Source organism: Leptinotarsa decemlineata, unplaced genomic scaffold, assembly GCF_025532065.1.
Source record: "Leptinotarsa decemlineata unplaced genomic scaffold, Ldec_3_MD MMD2_tig00026299_RagTag_RagTag, whole genome shotgun sequence".
Lineage (NCBI taxonomy): Eukaryota > Metazoa > Arthropoda > Insecta > Coleoptera > Chrysomelidae > Leptinotarsa > Leptinotarsa decemlineata.
Genome location: NW_027412676.1, coordinates 742,264 through 762,321, shown reverse-complemented (window position 1 = coordinate 762,321; position 20,058 = coordinate 742,264). Strand labels below are relative to the sequence as shown.

Sequence of the window (20,058 nt, the reverse complement as noted above, 5' to 3'; positions counted from 1 at the left end):
GAAAGCGTTGGTATCTTCTTTCTTGAACACAGGAGATATAGGTTCTCCAAACTTCAAACATGTATCTAGAAACAAAACAGGACTCTTAGTGGATATCGCTATGTGATGAATAACTGACTAAATATCTCTCCTGAGGCATTGAAAATAGGACAGTACTGATTATTCTAGAAGGAGAGAGAAGGGTGTTTATATTAAAAAACTCATGGAATGTATGTATCTGTAAATTGTGAGTTATATACAGTAGAGGTTCTAGGAGCAAACCTAGTGGTACTCCGCTCAGAAGATGTGACTTCTGCAAGGAAGTATTTCTCATCATTACTCTATGTTATCGATTGTTCAGATAATTTGAAGAAAACTCAGATATTGCAACAATTTCGAACGAAACTGATGGTTAATTCTATTGAAGACCATTATATAGTCTAGTATATTACGTATAGAATGACTTTTTTGAAAAGGTTGACTAATATCAAAATATAGTACCAAAATGTTTAGATGGTAAACAATACAAAATTATTTCCAAGAGTTTAATATAGATGAAAATGTCTAAGAAAAAAACAATGGTTTTGATTTTATCAGCATTAGAATGTTGACTATATTGAGTTGGTGAAAATAAATTAGTCACTATTTTATACATTTTATACGTTCCTTTTCTAGAAACATATCGAAATACCACAGATAACTGAAAAGGTGAAAGTTTGATTTGGTGTTCGCTCTATTGTTCGCTCAATTCTTTTTGTTTATTTCATTTATTTTTCTCCCATTTCTATCATTCTACCATTCTGAAACAAGCTCAGCATTGAAAGAATTGCTGAATTGAATGAAAAATTTTCTCATATCCAGAAGAATATGAGAAGAGTTCTATGATTTGTGGCACAAAATGACATATTCTGAATGCTAAATTCTAACAAAAGTGCCAAGAGAATAAAATTGGTTATAATATAGATGGCTTTTTGAGTATCTGATGAATAGATCGGGAAGTTTCTGAAATAATATTGAAATGATATGAATGATAGTTTCAGAAGTATCAGAATTCTGCAAATGGAGGTTGACCGAAAGTTGAAAGGACCGATGTCTTGTTCTATTGAAGCTTGAATGAATTTTCTATATTGGAGCTCAATAACTCTTTCAAATATTTTTTTCAAATACATTCAATATGAAATGATTCTCAAAATTCATTATGATTAAAACTGATTTGACATCTACTTCAAGTCATCATGCAGATTACATTGCCATTACCAACTGACATATAAATGAGATAATATGCTCATAATATGAATTTTCCGTAATGAGTGGATTAGATAGAGGTTTCAACCACATATTTCAAAGGGATAGATAACACAGTCTAGTCTAAACTTGACAGTTTCGAAGTTACCCCTGAGATTTAATTGCCTGTAATTATGTATCAAAGGTAGTTTCTCTAAAGCGATTGTTAGCATATCTTACTAAAGATGATCTCGTGAGAAAAATCAACAATACCATACATTAGAGTTGAACAAAAAGATTCGACAGAATCTCAAAACAATTGTGTAGCTACAAGTTCTATGAGATAGTGAATATATTTAATTGATTTCTATCATGTGTATGTATATCAACAAACATGTGTGATTGATGGCTTGTTTATTTTGTGGTAATTCATGATCACTTTAATGAAATTGATAAAAACACTTTTGTCTAATCATTATTAGTCAATTTTATTCATTGGACCGGTTTCAAGTTTAACCCCACGATCTCATACTCTATAATGGGCGTATAAATAAAATTGACTAGTGGTAATTAGACAAAAGTGTTTTTACTTATTCCAGTAAAGATTTCAACAAAAAAAATATTTTTCATCAAAGAAAGAGTAACCGATCAAAAAATTCATTCAAAATGTAACTCTCCTGTATCCATCTTCAAATTTCAAATTTGAAAATACATGCACAAACAATTATTGCTGACGATAGTGACTTCATTTTTTTGTATGATTGAAAATTCATAACAAAATTCCACTGAATAATCATTTAAAGTAATCACACTAAAATGCAAACGACCTTCAGATTATATACATTTTCAATAATGAAAACAATTCCACAAGTTGAACTTGCCATTTTTAGCGAAACATAGAAATGTCAATTGTCCAATGAATTTTCATTTTGTTCCTTAGATTTTGGTATTGATTATGGTACCTAATGGTATTTTGTAATGGCCTCAATTCGAAAATGCAGGACCTGGAAAAAGTTTAGGAAACACATTAACGTAAGACATTAATATTCAAAGAATGTGAACTTTCATGGACAATGAGGTAACGGCAGAAGTGTTCGAGTTGTTCCCAACGCAGAAACTACAATGTTGGAATTTTTCTCCGATTTTATATTATCATAGGTGGGCGTGGCTTCGTTTCTCTTAATTGGATTACATGACCTTGTTTGTGTACATTGCCTCTTACTTTCTATTGAAATCATCCCTGTGTATCTGAAGTTTTATTGCTTGTCTATATATTCTTGAATAGTAATTTTGAGATTTATTGAGTATTACTGTATTTGTAGAGAGACTGATGCCTATACATTTTTCGTGGTTCCAATGTAGACCGACCCGCAGCTACAAGGGTTTTACAAAGAGAGCGACACGTGTTTCGCTATACAATAGCGTCCTCAAGCATAAACTCTTTGTTTATGCTCTTTGTTGTAAAACCCTTTATTTTGAAAATCATACAATAAACTGTATTAATTAGTTTTTCAATATGGATTCTCATTAAGTATCGGCCAGTTCTATTCAATGATAATATTAAACTCGAGACGAATTGGGAACAACTGGAGCATTTCTTCTATTACCTTATAGCTCTTGTTAATGTCTACCGCAGTAGTAGACGAAACGTCAGACATTGAAATCTGCAGACCACGCCAAAAAAATTCGCAAAATAGCTTTAACACATTATCATTATAAATGAACATTGAAGTTCCAATATTTTGTTGTTACCAGATGCTAACAGAAATTGGTGGAATTGGTGGAAAAAATACAGTGTTCAAATGAATCAAAAAGACTTCGAAATAACTACTTGAGCGAATATTAATTATATGACAAATCGAAAGAATTTATGTCGATTGGTATTTTGTTGAATACTCCGGAAACACATAATATTGTATTCCTTAATAATCTTATAGTTAGTTATGATCAAGTGTTAGACAAAAATAAAAAACTCAATCAGATAAGATTGGAAAAATTGAAAGTCAAGAAAAAAATTTGAATAAAAATCATGAATGCAGTTGATGCTGACTAGAAGTTGCAAAAACCACCTAAGAGAACTGACAGGGGAAATCAAGTGACTTTGTGAATGACATGTGACTGAAGAAATGGCCTAATCTTTGTAGAATTTTGAAAGTTCATTCGGAAGAGTAACTCTAGTGAAGGAAACTTGATTGAATAAGGTATTATTATTATCAAGTTCCAGAACATCTTAAGTGAAAATGTGAGCTTTCAATTTCAATAGTAAATTGCTAAGTGAGGACGATTGTATTTCCTTTCACGAAGAAGTCATCTATGAACTTGACGAAAGACCCAATAAGCGTATATCACAGATGAACTAGACTCCTCGAAATGATCCATTGCAGAGCCAATCATATCAATCACCGAACAAAATTCGTCCTATGTCTTTCACTGCAAGTTTCACCACAAGGCAACTAGTTAAAACGTCAACTTACTGAGGTTTGTTTTTAAATGACAGAGAGACCAGCATTCGTGATATTGGTTTTCGAATGAACGAATATTTTCCAAAGTATCGGAAGAAAAACATTGAACCAGACGGCTTTTGAAAAAAACTGATGGAAATTCTTCAATACCATTAAATTGTTAAATTTAAACTCAAATTCCACTTCATTATCTCAGTTGCATTGTTCTTAACATTCCTCATTATACTGACCCACTTTAATTAAACTACGCTCGTTGCCAGCATTTTCATTTTCTTAGAAAACTCAAGGTCTTTGATACCACTAACATATGGAAATATATAAATTGTCGCTACGCAATAATTCTTGACATTGTGAAAACAACAATTGAGTTGTTTGTGAATGATGGCAATGATTTTTGTTTTGGTACTACCGATTTTAACTATTAATATTATCTCCGGTCAGCAAATATACCCGTTCTTAGGAGAGTGTCCCAAAGTTGAAGTCATGAAAAACTTCAACACTGAGAAGGTAAGTGGAAAAGACTGATATTTTTTGACTTGTTGATTTTTCCCAAAGCTCATTGCGTTTTACGCCCATCTTTTCCACTCACTTCAACAATTCTATTTCTTAAAGTAGTTTTTGTGTCGTTCATGAGTTGAACACCTCCTGTCATCCAGTGTCTCACAACTCACAGTTGTACAGCCTTATTCTGTTCAGGTGTCCTCTCAATGGACAATGTCCAGTGAGTAACCTCGTTACTGAGCAAATCCTTGCTTTATTGATGCTGTTCTTCAGTTCTCTTCTTGGATGGTTCTTTATGAAGGTTTCTCCGTATGTGCCTAGTATTCTTCATATTTTTTATAGACCCACTTCCCAACTTCTAAGTCAAACATTTGGTACCCTAACAGCTGGTTTAGGGCCTATAAAAATGCAAGAAATTGAAAATTTAAATTAAATAATGGAGATGGATAAAAAATTGCAAAAAATACGATAAGAATAAAAATAGAACTTTTCAATTGTTAGTATCTGGAATCATCCGTACGTAATAACTGACCTATGAGTATTACTGATACTTGAGACTATTTATTAGTCACTTGAAAGCTCTATGCTCTTCCCTCTCTCCTTTTCTTCTCTGGGTTTCCAGGTTCAATGCAATGTACACAATTGAATAGAGATTACCATACTCACCTCGCTAAATGCATAACTCTTCGTATCACTTGATGTTATTTTGGTAAGTTCAAACAAGCCTCGATGCTTTGCTATTATTGATTTGCAGGTTTTTCTTCCTGTAATATGACTTTCAACGGCCTGTCACAGTCGCATAGTATTCGATAAATGCAATTCTACGAATCTCTATTCGCATTTGGTGGCATTGTTTCCATAAGGCTGCTACCAATGGTATTTCCAGATTTCCAGTATCACCTACTATCATTGAAGAAAATTCATCGTATCTTCTCCTACCACTCTAACTCTACAATTTTAAGGTGTTGGGAAGGGATAGCCGTTGTTGATGGATTCGCTCCCTTCTTGTTCCCTGGTCAAAATCTGATCTAACAGTTGTTTGGAATAATTATTCTGCAGAAGGTCTTTCCTGGTTTGGTCCAGATTTCTTTTCCGTTACACGATCAAAAAGGATCTTGATACTTGTGATGCACTGTTCGGAACCTTTGGTGTAGTAATGAATATTACTGGAAGAAAAAACTGTTCGATATTCCTCTTGAAGATGATCAGTTGGTGATCGAAACACGTGTCGATGTATTGAAATGACGGTTTGGTGTTGGGAAAAAACTCCGGTGATATTTAAGGATCTTGATGATTCCTCTCTTGGTAAATTGGTGGTGGTTGGAATCGTAATGCAGATACTATCCCGTGTAACTTTTTTTCTGAAGGAGATGTTTTTCCACTTGTCGGTTCTCCTATCACTTTCGGAAACTTCTCCCACCTAGATAACTTTCAGATTACGATGAGCTTCTTGCAGGCCAGTGTCGTATCTGTAATTAGTTTTGATTAGGGTAGCAAATTATTTATTATTATAGGTAATAGTGAAGTTAATTAAAGTGTTATATAATAGATACATTCTTGATGAGTGGTTTTTTGTTAGGCGATGACATTTTTTTAGAAACAGCACAAATTATTCAAACAATGCCAAACGCCAACAGCATTGGAGGACAAGTAATGATACGCCTCTGTGCAGAGCATTTGTATGTCTTGCAAGAGCTGTAGTGGGGATTACATTAAAAATGAGTTTGTGTGCGTGGAGGAGGGCTTGCCATCACGTTTGGCGCATGCTGTAACTTAAGTGATTGTGTAATATTGCCGGACATTCAAGCTGGTTTCAGAAAGGGATATAGTTGTACACAGATAAAGCCGTTGTACAGCTGCACAACGGCTGTGTAGAATGTTACAGATGATATTATTCGTGCTGGTCTATTCTAAAGCCTTCAACAATAATAATGAGGAAAAAATAAAAGAAGTACATAGTTCACTGGCTTCTTCAGTACCAAATTGTGGCGTACTAATATCAATCACAATTTACTGATATTATAAGATGTCAAAGCCCACAAATAAAATAGAACAACAATATATTATTGTCGCACTAATAGTATTTGGATAGCGGTAATCACAATAGAATTGAAAAAGAAAAAAAATTTTTGATTGGCATTAAATGAGAGAGTTCGAGATATTGTGATTGATATTACTCGTCTTTCGACGTGCGTTTCGCTAACCATGTAAGCGTATTCAGAAGATTAAAGCTATTTTTCATATTTCGATGAAGTTAACTTGGTGAGCAAAATGGACGCCAAGGGGTAGTGTTTTTCTTTAGATTCATTTCATGCCAGAGTTTCAATTCTACCTATCAAATGGATAGTTTCCATTTGCGGTTGTCTGGTTTTGAGAAATACCAATATTTTCAAGTAGATGACTTGAGTTCTCTCTAAATATTCTATCAACTAACACTTTCGAGTAATAAACAATTTAGAATGATATTTCCGGCAGGGGACTTGTACTAACCGTAGGTTAGTACAACTCCCGAATTGAAACAAATTTTGGTATCAAATCAACTAAAAGAATAATTTTTTTAGGCCAGCCCCGACTTACCTACACTGTGGGTTAATAGATTGACACCTATCAGAAAATAACTATTCCCTTGGCTAATACCACGAAGGGCGTTGGATCATATCCAACAGGTGTCGGTGCATTAACTCTGGGTTGATAATGGCCAGTACCTTGCACTGACGAGAGGCCATATAGCCGAAACCGGTCTGAAATGTGCCCGTTTCTATAACTGAAAATAGATTCCAGCAGTTGTATCGCCAACAGCATTTTCAGAAAATACTTCTATGAATATTTCCTCACTGACATCTGTTGTATATAATCCAATGCCCTTCTTGGTATTAGCCAGGGGAAGAGTTGTTTTTTGATAGGTGTCGGTCCATTAACCTACAGTGTAGGTAGGTAGAGACCGGCCTGAACTAATAATTCTTTCAGTTAATTTGATTTACAGCTTGTATGCCCACTGAATATTATGTGAAAATTTTAATATTGTGCTTATCTCTCAAGCATTCTAAGGGTTATATCTATCAAAAAGCTTGTCAACTAACTGGAGACTGAAACATAACATTTGGATAGTCTGTATCATCGAAGAAAGGTTGACAATTCATTTCTTCTCATCATAGATATATTCATGGAAACTATTATCACTATAGAGTTAATATACTTTTCTATTTTGTAAACGTCTTCATTGTGCAATTGCGCCTCTGATACATTTTGACAATTGAATAAATGTACAGCGATTTTGCACAATATATTGAAATATAAGGAAATCAGATTTGTGAGAAGTTTTCATTTTTCTTTCGAAATTGAAAAAATTAGTTGAATGAAAAACGAAATTTAAGTCTCTGCTAATATTTCATGAATCAGTATTTCGCTTTCTCAAAACTCTTGTTTAATGTGCATGGAATAAGATCGTGAAAAAACTCGAACTATACGTGGCGAAAGATTTCGATATTTCAACTTTTCAATGTGAAGAAAATATGAAGTTCGTTGAAAATCTGAGGAAACGAATCACTTTCATATGCAATTTGAAGGACCAGTTTCCTCTAATCATTATCTATACTTTTATCGCTCAATTTTCTTCTTCTTTCAACTGAGCTCATGAAACACTTTCAGTTCTTAGGAAAATGGTACGAACAAGAGAAATATCCAATCTTTTTGGAAATGGAAGGAAAATGCACAACTTATCAATATACTACGAATGCAAATAGTACTATAAAAGTGGCTATGCATCAAGTTAGTACAATGTGAGTATAAATTTTACAAATATATTATAAAGCATTTTGATTATATGGTGAAGAAATTACAACCGTTATCAGTCGCAAACAACATCGATATATTTTATGAAAACTCAGCAGGGGAAAATCAGTCAAAGCATACACTTCCTTCTTTCGGAGTTTTTGATAATTTTATACCAAGGAAAGTTGGAATCAAAAAGAAATCTTGAAAATTACCCTTTCCATAAAACTTATGACCCTAGGGTTGAGCAAATGGTGGGACAGTAGCCTGGTGGGTTGACGTGGGTGGTTTGCTCTATTCACTTAATCCTCCGCTGTGCGAACCGGTGGTTTGAACCGCGAGGCCGGACGATCGATTTTCACTTCATGTCGTCCAACTCCTGTTCACACATTAAAAGGTAAGACCTCGTTAGACCTAGTTAGTTAGACGTGAAAAAGTGAAAAACGTCAATTCATACATTACATTCATCCATCCTTCCAAAGTTTAAGCCTTTATAATATAAGTATAGGAGTGGGATCAATACGATTATCAATGTTTTTCATTATAATTCTACAGGTTTTTTTACTGATGCTATTCAATATTGTATAAATGGGTACGTATTGATTGACACTCTTATATTAACGTACAGCCGAAGCTACCGAAACTAAAATCTTGAAATATGCAGGTAGGTTTATTGTATGGGGTAAATAAGCACCAAGAAAGGGAATCAGGAATTTCCACACCCAAAAAGAAAAATAAGGGTTTGAAGATTGTACTGAATTTTGCCAATTTTGAAGTTGGAAACTTTAAGTTTTGAATTGATAAAAGAAATATTGTAACTGTTTGTTCATGGAAAGGTACACAGTATCTATCCACAACAAAATAGACACTGCCTATAAGGAATCCTGTCCGATGAGGATGGTTCAAACGCATGGCACAACCAACACATGGTGGTTGTCTTTAACAAGGCAAAACGTACAAGACTCGAAGAGGACTGGGTTATATATCAAGCCAACCTCAAAGAGTTCAAAACAGTCTGCAGACGAAAACAAAGAGAAGCCTGGAGAGCCTATTGTGAGGCAGTCGAAGACTGCCTTCTGTAGCCTAGCTTCTAGGCTACAGAAGGCACTCTCAAATGACCACCATAAGACTATTAACATCCTGACGAGGGAAAATGGCGACAAAGCCGCCAACCTCCAGGAGAGTGCTGAGATTCTCATGGAAACTCACTTCCCAGGTTCTGTCTTTCCTGGAACGGCGAACTGGACGGATGTACCAATAACACCCTCACAATATGACTGGCAATATGCTAGTAAAGTAATTGATGAAGACAAAATAAGATGGGCTATATCGGGCTTTTCCCCCTTCAAGTCACCAGGGCCTGACGGTATAAGACCAGCCCTACTTCAGTGGGGACTGGACACTCTTATGCCACACCTGGTTGGAATATTCAGAGCCTCTCTAGCTCTGAGGTATATTCCTAGTAAGTGGAGAGAAGTAAGAGTAGTATTTATACCCAAACCAGGTAGGATGGACTACACCCTACCAAAAGCATTCTGACCAATTAGTCTCACATCGTTTTTCTTAAAAACCATGGAGAGGCTATGTGAGCGGTATATAAGAGATGAAGTACTTGTTAACAACCCACTTCATCCAAATCAGAATGCATATACCCCGGGAAGGTCTACTGATTCGGCCCTTCACCATGTGGTTGGCAGAATCGAGAGATCATTGGATAACAAAGAATCCACCCTAGGTATATTCATAGATATCGAGGGAGCATTTGATAAAACAACCTTTCCAACAATTACCCAGCAACTACACTCCAACAGAGCAATAAGTATTAATGTAGAAGACATCACAGTAAAAGGACTGGTCATGAGGGGATGTCCACAGGGAGGGGTCGTATCACCCCTTCTCTGGAACATAGTTCTGGATACCCTAATTAATCACCTTAACAGAAATGGATTCTACACAATTGCATACGCAGATGACATAGTTATCTTGCAGACCGGCAAATTTGTAAACACACTGTGCGATAGAGCGCAGGATGGGCTCAAATTGATAGAAACATGGTGTAAGGAACACTCACTGTCGATCAATCCCAAGAAGACTGAGATGGTCCTTTTCACCAGGAAAAGAAGTTTAACGGGCTTAAAACCTCCCGAAATCTTCTAAAGCCAACTAAACTTCTCTGAAGAGGTGAAATACCTTGGTATTATCCTCGACAAGAAGCTAACATGGAACTCTCATCTACAGAGTAGAGCAAAAAGAGCATACGTGGCTTATGAGCAATGTCGGAGGATAGTGGGACGCGCATGGGGTCTTTCACCCCGTGTAGTCGCTTGGATCTACACTGCAATAATAAGACCTATGTTAACGTATGGAGCCATTGCATGGGGACCGAAAGTTCTACAAGCAACGGCCATCCAAAAATTATATCAAATACAGCGACTGGCTTGTTTAAACATCACAGGAGCCATGAGAACAACACCAACCGCGGCAATGAAATTAATCACGGGTCTGGCCCCTCTGGACCTGTACGTTAAGGAGGTTGCGTTAATGGCCATGGTACGATTGCACACAGCTGGTGTAAACCTAGAAGTAGGAATGGGTCGATTGAGGTTGGGCCTATGGCGGGAAGCGCTTACTGCGCAACCTCTGCTGCAGGCAACAAGTGATGCAATTGAACCCAGGTTTGTGTTTGATAAACCCTACAAAATACAAATGAAGCAGAACACAGAGTCAGATGCTACAAATGCAATACGGATTTATACGGATGGCTCAAAAACCAAAGAAGGCTCAGGATGTGGAGTGTACTCCAGATCACTAATCCTAAGGATTAAGTGGGGAATGGGAAGAAATACTAGCGTGGTCCAAACAGAACTGGCTGGTATCTCAATCGCCACAAAAGAAATAACCAAGAAAAAAATTTCTGACAAAAACATAACAATCTGCACTGATAGCAGACAAGCACTATTAGCCTTGAACAGACACCGTGTTACTTCAGGGCTAGCACTAGAGTGCCACCAAGATTTAGCCAAAGCCTCGGTAGATAATAACATTATCCTGAGGTGGGTTAAAGGGCACGACAGGAGTCGTGTCCTTAGTCCAGCCGCTTCCTTGGCTAAAAAGTCGGCATTGCCGACTTTTTAGCCAAGGAAGCGGCTGGACTAAGAATTTTAGGACCAAGTGGCACCCACGGCCTGATGACTTCGACAATTGCGAAACTAGTCAAATGTTACACCCATGCTCAATCTTTAAAGAGATGGGATGAAATCAAAGGATGTAATCTTGCCAGGATCACCTTGGGCGACCCTGGGAAGCTGGCGCCGAAGAAATATCTGGCGATGACCAGGAAAAATCTACGCCTTACAGTAGGATTTCTGACTGGCCACTGTCAGCTAAGGAAACACCTTCATAATATGGGGCTAGTGGACACACCTCTATGCAGGATGTGTGAACAGGAAGATGAGACTGTCAGGCATGTCCTGTGCGAGTGCCCGGAGTTATCGTTAATAAGAGAGTGTGTGTTCTACGAGTCTTGGCCTACACCTGCCGATATAAAGGAGATATCTCCCAGCGACCTGTCCACCTTCCTGGAAAGGACAGGATGGACGACGACCTAGGAGGACAACTCCTCGGGAGGATGTACAATGGCTCACATGTGGCCTAAGTGCGTGGGCTTACACTCACCCTCCCTACTCTACAGATACAGAACTGTTTGTTCAAAATATTCTGTCACGAAACTTAATGTGACAAACCAAATTCTACGCGGGCGATGCCGCGGGCAACAACTACTAATATCATAAAAAATTCAAAAGAGTTTGTGGACTCCAATGTGTTTACGGGCTTTGAAAGTTATACAAATACTTGCTGATGAAAAGATAGTATAAACCAATAAATTACGTAGTAACTTTTTTTTTAACTTCTTATTTTGCCCTTTATTACATTTCGATTCAGCTTTGTTTGATTTTCTGATTGTGTGAGATTGAAAAATCGAAAAAACAAGAAGGAAAATTGACACTTTCACAAAAAAATGTCTTTTGAAGGATTTAATAGAAGGAAGTATTATATTTCATCACATTTGTATTTATCATATTATAAATTTCCCCTAAACAGTAGTTGGAAATGAAAGTTAATTATTTGAGGGAAAAATTGCTCCTTACCGTTTTTTATCTAATAGAAATAAATTGTTTGCGATGAATATATATTGAGAATAGCGAACCTTTAGAGTATACAGTTAGATGTCATCATGTAACACTATCTATCATTTATAGCGACACGTAAAAATTAAATATTTTGCAATTTTGGCGTTGATGATACTTTTCTGTTAGCAATTCAGGATATAATATTTATTTTCCTTGGTCAGCTGATGAGTCACTGTTTATTCATTCTTTTATGTAAAGAAAATATTGAAAATTTCTCAAGTCTTCATTAAGTTATTGAGTGAAAGATAACTTATATTCAGAAATAGTGAATATAGGGAATGAAAGTTTCGCTCTCTAGAAATTTCTAAGTGCCAAGAACATTCGAGAGTCTTCTAGAGCATTCCTGCAAATGAGTGAATGTACAGCTTGGCAAATCTAGGTGTACAATCAGGAAAAAAATTTTGGCTTGAATAAATTCGGCAAGTGTTGATAACTACACTTACGCCAGTGGGGAACGTAAACCACAATGTTTCCTTTTATGCAGCTGGAAAATAATTCAGAGATGAGTGATTTTATAACAGCAAATAATAGATACGTACATTCTCATTATATACATATAAATAAATTAAGAGAAAATGGATAACTTCTCAACCGATAATTGATTAATAATTGAATGTATAGTTACTAAAAATGATTATAAAACGCAGGAAGTATATAATCTAAAAACATTGCTTGCAATATTAATAATAACATACCACCACTACATACATGTTATATCTATTTTTTCACTTCCCACTTTCAAAAATTGGTTTTATTTCATTAAACACTTTGTACAATAATTGAATAGAGAAACGTGAATATAACAATAATAAAGAATGAATTATACCTTAAGAACCTATAATTGGTGGTGGACGATTTTGTGACCTAGCAGGGTCTATTTATATGTTTGATATGAAAAACAATGTTTGAGTAGTGTCTGCAATTGCTTTGTCTAGAACACACGTGTTTATCTTGCTGATACTGCACAATTGAAACTTTCCACAGAAAGCTGTTATCGCTTAGACGTTAGACGTTAGACGTTAATTCGTATATAACAACTCTCCTTCTATACAAAAAGTTGTTGCTTTTTGCTGATCTTGGGTGATCCAGGGGTGGTTGATTCGAAGTGGACGTTATATCGATTCGTATAGGTCCTCTTCGTCTGCATTTGCAAAAGATGTAAAATATGACTAAAACAATGTTATGGTGCAATATGTGAACCATGATATGTGCTTGTTCATAAATGGCTCATTGATAAGTTTGTCTAATTCTTCATAATATTGATTCAATTTGTGTTGAGCGATGTCCAACTGTTCAATGTTGATTTTGTTGAGTTTCAGTGGTTTCAGTTCTGGAAGATGTAGTTTTTCAGGAAGGTGATCGCAACAGCTGTAAGGTATTCGAACGGTATGGTTTTTGTACGTGACGTTCTTATATCTATCGACGAAATACTTGGAGTGGATTCTCGTGCTCCCAACCAGTGAGCTACATCCTGGTTGGAGCTTTAGCAGGGAATTGATTTTGATTACTTGTGTAACTGGTTCCATATTCTCGCATTTGATGGTGAATGGTAATATTTTCAATATTTCAATGAGCCACAAATTTAGACTCAGTTCCTGGACGTTGTATTTCGTAGCATAGATCAATGAAGACTGGCAAGTATTCGGGAAGACGGTCAATCTTTGCATATAGCTTCGCTATCGATCGGGTAGGGTAGTAGATCGGAACAGATATTTACATGATTCAGAGTTTTACACTTTTCTAAATTTTGAAGTGAAATGTACAACAAGGATTCATCATCTCTCGCAATATATTTTTGAACAGTTGATAATATGTGAAGTGCAGTTCGGTTATCTGAAATTGGTATTGGTAAAAGTCGATACAGAGTGTATTTTTCTGGTTCGACCAGTGACATTTTTAATATAAAAACACTTCTTTTATCCACTTGATTTGCTTCAATTTCAATGATTTGGATATATTGAGCAACATGTGAGAGCATTATGGGTAAAGGTAGGTTGTTTTTATGAAGTGATTGCGAAATTTCCTCAAGTGAGTTCATTAGATCATCAGGAGTTTTGTTCTGGAAAGATTACAATCTTCATCCTCTGAAACGTCATTCCCATATTTCTGTTCCGATGCAGTGTCACTGTCCTCATTATGTAAATTAATAATCAGATCGTATATGATGATGTTTATCATTGGTTCATTTGACATGAAATCGTCTCCAAATTTTTTTGATCATTCACAACGAGATTTCCACTGCTCAGAAGAAAATTGTTCAAAAAATCGTCACAATATTACATGACAAGTAACATATCTTCCAGTTCAGCACAAACCAACTCAATTGGATTCAAATCCGGGTGTTATTACGATAATCGTAAAACGTTATGAGGGCATATAATTCAGGTTTCATCATGTTTCGTCCAAAGGAAATATTATTCTCTGATAACCATGACGGCTTAATATCATTGGCATTTTATTGATTTGTTTATTATGATGTGGTGCATTATCGATCACCACAACGCTTTTTAACAGCGAATGTATAGTCAACTGTTTCATCAATATTTTCCTCTTATTTTTCATCTCTTCCCATCGGTATCCCAGTTCATGTTTATTTTCGCAAAGACATTCTGCTACCCTGATAGTAGAATCTCTTTTCCCTTTGATATGGCAATTAATTATGCATCAGCGTAAAATTTCCGATTCATCATCATCCATCACAATTTTGAATTTTCGATACAACTCTTTTCATTCAGAGTTGAAAATGACATTTTTCACCATTTTCCAAGTTTTTCACTTCCGATTTGATTTTTTGTACAGTTCTTTAACCTTCGAAGTTCAAATACATTATTGGTTACAAGTTTACTCCTTATTACTATCACTTATTACTTTCGCATAAGTAATTCTTATTCCATCTGCCTTTGCTACCGTTTGCATGAATCTCAATATGTTGTTTCCAATTTCTCTACTTTGTCCACTGAGAACCTGATTTTACAGTTTACCGTTCGAAGGCATTTTTACAGCTAACAGTTTACCACAAAGAATAATTTTTCCACTAACTGTACTAACACTATGTTCTCTACTTGAGTAACTCGAGGAGAGCTCGAGCTCAGATGCGATATTATCAAGCGATATTAATAAGCTCCTGCTCCACTGCGCCGACTGATCTACTGCACATCCAATATTCGGAGGCACAGCTAGATTTGCCAAGCTGTATATAAAGCAAGATATGTCGAAAGCCAAGATCCTATAGCAATAAACGTCTTTGAATTGAATTATTCACCCAAACTAAATTGTCTTCATAAGTATCGTATAAATTTTGGAATGAGTAAATACATATCTACTTAAAAATACACTCAACAAAAATATGACATTTTTGCATGGGTTTGTTAGACCGCTCGAAATTATTTTCTAGCGCGAAATCATCTGAAAATGAATTTTTTATCGGGTGATGATCAACTGTATTGCCAAACATGCACCAAATTGACTGACTATTATAAGAAAACAAATATAGCTGAGGCACCAGTCAACCTAATAATAACACTGATAATCTTCAAACACGACTCAATGTCTGACGGAAGCACCCAATTCTTACGAAGGTTCTAATTAGATGAACACTTCAATATAGCAGACCACTGTTATAATCTTCATGCAATCATTGTTCCTTGTGGTTAAATCTGGTCATTATTACGCATTGGTCAAAGACGAAACAGAGTCGTTTGAGTTTGACGATAGTCGTGTCACTAAGTGTTCTGGCGATGTCTTCAATTTATTGGAGCCTCTGGAGACACCCTACATTTCGTTATACGAAAGAGAGGACATTGGCAGATCAAGATTTCCAGATGATGTGGTGCTGCACGTTTTACATGTTGTTACATAATTTCATGATTTGTATTACTTTCTTCTTGTTAACAATTGAAGCAACTTATGTAGGTATTCATTTAATGAAGATTATTATCATATCCGTCTATCATTTTGAACATTAAAACGGACATAGACAACATAATGGTTTTCTCATGGATAAACATCATCATATTTCAATAAATTTCCACAGATCATTATACAATTATATACATCTTCCTCTTGAATTACTTCATTTATTGGTAACCATATAAAAATCGATTCGGTGGTTTTAAGGTTCATCGTGACAGACATACCAGACAGACAGACAGACAGAAACGACGAAAGCTTCAATTCATGATATGTATCAATTGAACTTGCGTCTGTGAACATCATGTGAGCATAAATGAACAGAAATTGAAATGTTTTTTAGATTTTTCAACTAGTAGAGAAGTTTGAAATCCATCAACCATTAAATTATTCTATCCCTCAGAATGGTTTACTCACTCAAGAGAAGATTGTTGGAAATTACGTAATTGAGCATAAAATGCCTTTTTCAGCTGTTGGTTATCTACGATAGTGCGACACGGTATAGTCGAATAGCTGCAATGAGTATTTGAAGCAGATAAATCAATATTTCCTGGAAATATTTTACTGGAAAACGGAAGCAAAAAATACAAAGACAAATTCTCAGACTGCTTTGAATCATTTTTGCCAGGATTCTCAAAGGGGTTATTGAATTGAATTTGAAGTCAGCATATTGACAAAATTTGTAAGATGAGCAATGTAATAACTGCCATTGCGATGGTTACCGTGAAATATTATTTCATTCTTAGAGATTCGAGGTCGATCACCTGTTTCTTCGGTGTCGATCTTTTTCCATTTGAAAAAGCGCTGAACGACTTGATGGACTAGAATAAACAAATGTATATATTGCTTCCTGCCGATGATCATACGCTTGGGAAGTTTAAAAAAAACGCTGAGATGAGGTTTTTGTGGCTAGCGTTGTTGACGCAAGGGTTTGTGAGAATTTTTGCGGGGAGACACAAAAAGTCAGTCACCGTAACTCGCCGAGATGAGATCGGGGGGTATCATCCCTCAGCCTTCGAGGCTGGGGAAGGTGGCCTAAATAGGGGAGTTATTTTGTCTAAGCGCGTGGTGCGAAATTTATGTAAAATTGGTACTGAAACTGTAAACCGGTAGTGGGTACAGGGGAGTTTAAAATAAAAGTTTTGTTGTCGAAGACACACCGGTTCAACAGAATCTATTGTTGACCATGAACCACCCAAAGATGCGTTATGTGAATGTTTTTGGTTATTTACTAACAAGTTGATAATGAGAGAGAGTTAACATATTATTTTGTCTGAATCCACTTTCCATTTGCAAAGAGGTTGCATATTGTTGGGTTCCTAGTGCTGATAGTTAAGCTAGAGTACAATTACAAAAAAAGGGGTGGAAATTTAAAGTTATATACCACTCTCCCTGAAGTAAAAGTAAAACCCAATTGGTGCGTTTGTAGTTATCCAACAGGTTGAATTATTAATAAATAGCATGGTAAAATTGACGGCATTTCCTTTGTTCTATTTTCTCTCATTTTATAGAATTTAACATTTTCCTTTTATATAAGATTTTACACCTTGTTTTTTTATTATTTTGTCCATAGAGTTGTTTTCTACTTATTATACTTTATATTTGAAACCTTGGACTTTTATTTTCTTTTGGACTGTGAAAAACACCATCCTCATAGAGTAAGATGAAGTTAAGCGAACAAAAACAAATAAGATGCTTTTTTGTTAATCTATCGAGAAGAGAATAGTGAATGAAAAGCATTTTAATTGAGATTAAAATTCAGTTCTGGAACCACATAATGAGAGAGAATATAAGTTGGTATACCAAATGATCAGATTTCAAAAAGACCGACCTTCGTGCGATCGGCACGAACCCTACAGCCTTTTTGGAATTGCCTAGCTCCCAAATTTTGATGTGAAGAAACCTGCATCTGGTGAGAGCAGCTGCTAAAATTAATTTCAGAAAAAGAAAAAATAAATCAGAAAGAAGCATTAATTGATGAGTAATTGTAACAGCAGACTGAAAATTTCGTGAAAATATCCACGCTTGAGAGGCTATATAACGCTGAGTTGGAATGGATAATTTAAGAAAAATAATGATTCCTTGCTACAGGATATTGAAGGAACAACATTTTTTCAGGCGTTTTATTAATACCAGCACTAGGTATCAACATCTTGAAAGGCTTGGTGAATGGTGGTGTTATTTGCAAAATATCGCACGTTTGTCATGTATAATGCTAGAACTTATACTATTTTTGAAATGAAAATGGTTTCTTTCTGTTTCATCTATCATTGAATTGGGTTGCTGGAAACGCAATGCCTGGGCTCTGTAATACGAAGGAAGGTCTCGAGAAGAAACTAGACATCATCAAAAATGATCTTCAACGGAATGGCTACTCCAGAGCGATAGTAGAAAAGACTTTTGCTAAAAGACAGCACTACTCAAAACTTGTCTAGATTTTTACTTTCCATAATACAACCATTACAAGGAAAAACATCGTGTTTTGTGAAGAATTCATGGCATTTTGTCAAACTACTAGGGTCAATTGTCACACAGGAAGATCAACTAATTAGTTTCGACGTGAATAGCCTTTAAACACCAACGTTCCGGTCGAAGAAGCACTCCAAATCATACAGCGAAAGCTATCCGAAGACGGGAACCTGAAAGAGAAAACGAATTTACCTATAGAAGTAATTATGGCATTACTAGGATGCTGTGTACGAAACTGTTTTTTTCAACTGAAGGACGAATTCTTTACACAAGATGAAGGACTGCCAATGGGATTGCCACTTTCACCAGTCATAGCCAACATACATATGGAGTGGTTTAAAACTCTGGCCATTGAAAAAGCCCACAAGAAACCTCGAGTCTAGTTGAGATATGTTGACGACACCTTCATAATATGGAACCATGGGAATACAGAACTAGACGCCTTTCTGAAATACAAACAGCATGAGATCTTCCATCACTTTCACGATGGAGAAGGAAATCCACAACGATTTGCCATTCTTAGACGTTTTGGTGAAGAGGACCGACACTAAGTGGAAAACATCTTTATACCGAAAACCCACTCACACGGGACAGTATCTGAACCACGAATCCAACCATCATCAATCGACTAGAAGAGGATTAATCAAGACTCTATTAGACCGTGCTTTCGGGCTCTGTAATACGAAGGAAGGTCTCGAGAAGGAACTAGACATCATCAAAAAGGATCTTCAACGAAATGGCTTCTCCAAAGCGATGGTAGAAAAGACTTTGGCTAAAAGACAGCAGGAGCCTCGCAAGGAAGAGAAGCCGTCACAACCAGTGCTTGTACTTCCCTACATCAGAGGATTATCGGAGAGGATAAGAAGAATTGTTTCCAAGTACAACATCAGAACCTGTTTCAGATCCGGTAACACTATCCGTAGCAGCCTCACGAAAACCAGGCCACCAAACGCGGACTGCGATTCCAAGAATTGCAATTAGCGGATACCCTGTGAGTGAGGAAAATCCTATATTGGTGAAACTAAGAGACCATCAGGAGCAAATCAGGACCATGTCCCATGCTGAGATCATAAACAAAGAGAAACATTGGTTTAGGAGAAAATTCAAGGAAACTGCATATATGTTGTCCAACAACGTGTTCAGTCAAGCTAGCGTAGAGATACACAACATATGGAAACCCATCATCAAGCGAAAAATGGCCAACTCCCGCTAAACGGTCATCTCCCACCGAACCAGTGAAGCGGAAAAAAATGGAAAGCGGGGATAAGTGAAAGTACTCGAACTACCTATAAATAGTCATCTCTCGGAGGAATCAGTTCAGTCATCACCCGAAGACCATTTAGATACTAACAATCGAAAAGTCGTGAACTAACGTGGCTTGGAATCTCTTAATTTTTCATTTTCATTTTATTTCTTTATAATTTTTAATACTTCATTTTTATGAATTGAAGGGGTTATATTTTTAGGAGTGATTAATTTTTTTGTGAAAGAAAGTTTTTGGCTTTCTACTACTCCATCTGATACAAAAAAAGGGATGAGAGAATCTTCCAAAG

General features: G+C 36.1%; 1 protein-coding gene across 6 annotated transcripts in view; it reads left to right on the top strand.

Moving 5' to 3' along the window:
* The first annotated feature begins 3,997 nt into the window (after positions 1–3,997).
* Positions 3,998–20,058, top strand: part of LOC111508472 (apolipoprotein D) — a 44,822-nt gene continuing 28,761 nt past the window's right edge. For 3 of the 6 annotated variants that reach the window (XM_074180660.1, XM_074180661.1, XM_023163978.2), the window contains exons 1-2: positions 3,999–4,172; positions 7,815–7,945. In XM_074180660.1, coding sequence (XP_074036761.1) covers positions 4,044–4,172; positions 7,815–7,945 — 260 coding nt within the window. In that variant the 5' untranslated portion in view covers positions 3,999–4,043. Of the gene's footprint in view, positions 4,173–7,814; positions 7,946–20,058 lie in introns of all 6 variants that reach the window. The other 3 variants (XM_074180662.1, XM_023163976.2, XM_074180659.1) reach the window with 2 other exon arrangements.